General features: G+C 36.6%; 1 protein-coding gene across 2 annotated transcripts; it reads right to left on the minus strand.

Annotated features, from left to right (window-relative positions):
* Nucleotides 1-21: 21 nt before the first annotated feature.
* On the minus strand, nt 22-4,089 carry LOC121319310 (glucose-induced degradation protein 8-B homolog). Of its 2 annotated transcripts, none has more exons than XM_041256611.1 (5): nt 3,926-4,089; nt 2,726-2,853; nt 2,127-2,323; nt 1,226-1,423; nt 22-666 (listed from the first exon to the last, which is right to left on the minus strand). In XM_041256611.1, exons 1-5 carry the CDS (start codon nt 4,072-4,074, stop codon nt 493-495), a joined length of 846 nt encoding a protein of 281 aa, XP_041112545.1. In that variant the 5' UTR covers nt 4,075-4,089; the 3' UTR covers nt 22-492. The 2 variants fall into 2 exon arrangements, with proteins under 2 accessions (XP_041112545.1, XP_041112546.1); XM_041256612.1 differs by having other exon boundaries at nt 3,949-3,973.
* Nucleotides 4,090-4,276: the final 187 nt, after the last annotated feature.

Below are 4,276 nucleotides of genomic sequence, written 5' to 3' on the forward strand. Positions count from 1 at the left end.
CGAGCTAGGATCATTATGCCAGTATGCCTCATTAAGGGGCCTAATTCAGGCTTAGAATAAACTTACACTGTATGTACACCTCCTTATTATAACACCTGAAAAGGTAAAGTAACCTTTTTGCTTAATAACAGTTCCATTAAAATCCAAAAGCATCAGATTTAATCCAAGGAACTACAGTAAATTATAAAAAAAATTAACTGAAAAGAAATCCCATTTCCTTCCAAGACCTTTTTACTCATTAACTATGCTTTGGAAAAAGTTCTTGAACTTTATTCTGCAACATACCACATCGATTTTAAACCTTGGTGTCTTGAAATGTAGCTTTTGGCCTTTAACAGAGTTGTTACTTTAAAATCTAGTTTATACCATTGAGTTACTTAGTCCTCTCTTTTGCACACAAAAAAAAAAATTGGTCCAGTCACAGACTGATTATAAATAGGAAGTATGAGTGTCCTTGTTTAAAGTCTCAGTGCGATTGCACCAATCTTAAAGTTACTTGGGTTCCTCAATTGTGCCCTTGCTGAGATCTGTCATTTTAGGGTATTTGACTTTCTTCTGGTCCAATTCGTTTTGAGCCCACAGTAACAGTTTCAGCAATTTTGCTAGTTTAGGTGTAGACTCTCGGTTTTCATAATCTAAAACAGCCTGGTTGACTTCACTCCATACCTAAAGAGAAAAAATGTATTTAAAAAAAAAACACACATACACACACACAAAAGGAAAAGCTTCAACATGAGTTCTGGCTCTTAAGATTTAATTTTGTCTAATGTAAATCATAGCTGGACTGTTGCAAATAATATAGGCAACATGCTGATGCATAGTCAAAAAAACAAGTTATGTCAATCAAGAATTTAACAAACTAGATCAGCAGCTGTTACATTAACTTGTAAAGTAACCACATGTTCCTATTTGCACATATATTGTAGTTTTAATACCGTTAGGTTCAGCAGATATATTTTTGGTGTCAAGCTGGTAGTGGTCTCTAGGAAAACCTATGAAGACCTCACAGCAATTAAGTTGATGGAACAGAAAATATATTTTTTGCACTCTAACCCCATTTCCAATAAATATATTTATAATATTATATATATATATAATATTATTTGCGGCTGCCGATATATATATATATATAGAGTCTATATATAGCCATTATATTAGGAAAAATGCGAGTTTTTTTGCCTTTTTAATGGAAGCCGGGAGCCGAGGGGTAGGAAGAGCGCATTACCTTCTGTCGTTGCATCATGTTGAGCAGGTCCCCAAATGGCGAGTCCTCTGGGTTGTCGAAGGCAAGCAGAGCGAGTGTGCGCTCCATCTCAGTGAGACACTCACGGCTCTCCTCCCCCTGCTCTGCCAGCTGTGTCTGAGCGAACTCCAGCGCTGCTTCCGTCTCCCGCTGGCGAATCAGCTCAATCAGGTGCTGTTGCTGTGGTGGCAACATGGGGAGGAAACAACCAGAAATGTGCAAATAATCCAACAACTGCTCTAAATGCACCATGTTTCATTAATCTATTAACAGGCTGGTTCCCAACCATAGTATCAGGTGAATTTCCTGGTTGTTTCAACCTGGAAACAAATGGTGGCTTTAGACAGAACTTGTATTTTATGCAGAACTGTGTATCTATAGCGATTGTTACTTGAGGACTAGGTCTGAAAATTAAACTGACTAGGATGATCAGACGCTTCCCAAAATTAATAGAGTACAACAAATGTTCAAACATTTACTAAAATAAGTCATTCACACGGAACTATGAAAATATTAATAAAAATATATATTTAGCAATGAAGTTAAAGATTAGTCATGAAAAGACAGTGTGCCATCTTTCTAAAGATCTGCAACCTTTCTGGTACAGGCCAATGAATAGGTTAAATATGACTGAACAGTAGCTTGTGTCTAATTATTATCAGTGGAATTATATTTCAATATATCCAGAAGCATGGGACATCATATCACAATGACAAAGTATTTTATAATGACTTATGTCTCACTCTTGTGCCCTACCCAAAAAGAAGTTGAAACGGTTTAGTACTGTTAGCCTCACTTCTCAAATCTAGCATTACTGGTCAGTAGTGCAATTTCACTGGTTCATATTTTCATACATGCATGTACACCTTGCCAGGTTTGTTACCTGCAGATGAAAGTACAGGTAGCGATTTGTGTCCAACAGCTCTGGATGTAGACTGTTGATCAATGAAATTCCCTCTTGAATTTGTCCTTTCAAGATCATTTCTCTGATTTTTATTCGCTCATCTAAGGAATCCAGGTCTATGCTAGGCTCAATTCCAGATTCCATTCTGAACTTCTCTGCTGCCTCCTTGAATCCTTCTAGAGATTAAAAAAAAGAAAACATTTTTAAAACCATAATTGTGTTTAGCAACACTAAAGGAACCCATTAAACACTTGTCACTCGGTAAGGCTGGAAGGACAGAAGACACTGTTTAAATGAGTTGCGTACAGGGCATTTCATCCAAATCAAGGCCCCACAAATAGTAACCACTCTGTCCATTATACATTGGGTTAAGTACACAACCATGTGCACAGAAAAAGATGAATGCCTGTTTCGATAATGAAACCATATTGCAGTTACCCCCCACCCCCACATTCAAGTCTTATGTTCACATCTGTGTTGACAGGAAAAGGAAAATGTCCTTTACTTGCATGTATCCATTCCATATAGTTTAGGCTTGCAAAAACCCTTACAGAAAACAGTCCTTTCTTAAACTTTACCTGTTACTAAGTAGTTCATGATGAGTCGATTCATGTCTGCTCTCTGGATGTGTACATTATTGAGTTTTTCCATCCACTCATCTTTAGTTATATCCTCAGGCTTTTCAGCATAACTCATCATGAACACCCTACAGAAAAAGAAAGATTTAAAGTTTTTAACTACATACGTAGCAAAAACAGCATCAGCTGCAAGGATTAGTCACATGTATCCTAACTCTTTAAAATTGCAAGGGAGTTTGAAGTAATGGTAGAATATCAATACTGAAATCAAATTATTTGACCCCTGTAATATTGTCTGACTCTGAAAGACCAGGTTCATTACCTCGTGTTTATTTGAACTATAAAATAACTAATCATAAACAAATAAGGGAACTGAAACAATAAATAATTACTATAATACATCAATTTAATCCCACAGTGTGGGGGCTAAACATTTATTTTGTTTTGTCTGTCTCATCACTGCTTAAATTCTGATACATTTTTGTCTGGAATACTAGGCAAAAATAAACAAACCTAATTTAAACAATTAATGGAAATATGGTCCACTTCTTGTTGCTGGTTGGGACCAGACTGATACTAGTGACTCATAACTGTCGTGGTAATAATAAAATGTTATATTACTGCAAAAAAAAAAAAAAATTAAAAAAAAAAAAAAAAAAAAAAACACATTCATGTGTTGTGTTTGTTTGTTAATGTGAAATAACAACAACTCGTCTTAATTGTTGAAAGAATTCCTAGACATATATGCAAACTTTGAATTTTAAATACAGTTAATTACGTCAGTACAACTGACTCCCACAACGGGAATGTTGTAAATAACGTTGCCACTGGAAGGTTAATAAATACGCCATTAATAGTTTTTTTTTTTTTTTTTTTCCTATTTTTTTTTTAATGTAATGTAGGAAGACCTCCAGCAATAACACATGTTTGCTAAACCACCCGACAAGTAGACTACCGGTATAACAACAAGTAAATAAAAATGTTATCATAAATTAGCAATGTAATGAAAACAATGAGGCCTAAAATCCGAGAAAACACTGAAGCCCCTACTACCACAGCAACCTGAACCACGTCGTAATCATTTATCTTTCACACGTTCTCTGGATGCAAACAACACAGATACGGTCAAACAAACAACTATTTTCCCTGCATATGTAAACAACGGTTATCTAAGCGACAAGTGAGTGGTTTAACAGGTACCTGAATGTGCTGCTTTCACTCACCAGCAGCTGCAGGACCAGGAGGAAACTCTCGCGAGATTGCGTTATCTGTACTCGAGACTTCTTCAATCGGCTCTTCGGTCGACGACGTCTTCTTTGATTGATTGGCCATGACTGGGCGCAAGGCATTGTGTTAAAACGTAATGCGTTTTTCATTCTGAGTAGTTTTAGGAAGAGTAGGTCCCGTAACATGTATGACTTTACATTCTACAGCTAATAAATATTACAGTGTGCATGTAGTGAAACCCTAAGTGTAAATGTGTTTAATGTGTCAATGCACTCCAATACGCGGTCCCTGAGCTCTATCCCGTGTGAGCGCGCACGCCACTGC

The sequence above is a fragment of the Polyodon spathula genome, chromosome 8 (genome assembly GCF_017654505.1).
Source record: "Polyodon spathula isolate WHYD16114869_AA chromosome 8, ASM1765450v1, whole genome shotgun sequence".
NCBI classification, from domain to species: Eukaryota; Metazoa; Chordata; class Actinopteri; order Acipenseriformes; family Polyodontidae; genus Polyodon; species Polyodon spathula.

What these genes read in the sequence shown, in the direction of transcription:
- LOC121319310 (XM_041256611.1), bottom strand. Translation starts at nt 4,074, where the DNA reads ATGCCTTGCGCCCAGTCATGGCCAATCAATCAAAGAAGACGTCGTCGA. An exon ending in CATGAACTACTTAGTAACAG is followed by an intron (nt 2,324 to 2,725) that starts GTAAAGTTTAAG and finishes TTTAATCTCTAG; the next exon opens with AAGGATTCAAGGAGGCAGCA. An exon ending in ACCTGTACTTTCATCTGCAG is followed by an intron (nt 1,424 to 2,126) that starts GTAACAAACCTG and finishes TTGCCACCACAG; the next exon opens with CAACAGCACCTGATTGAGCT.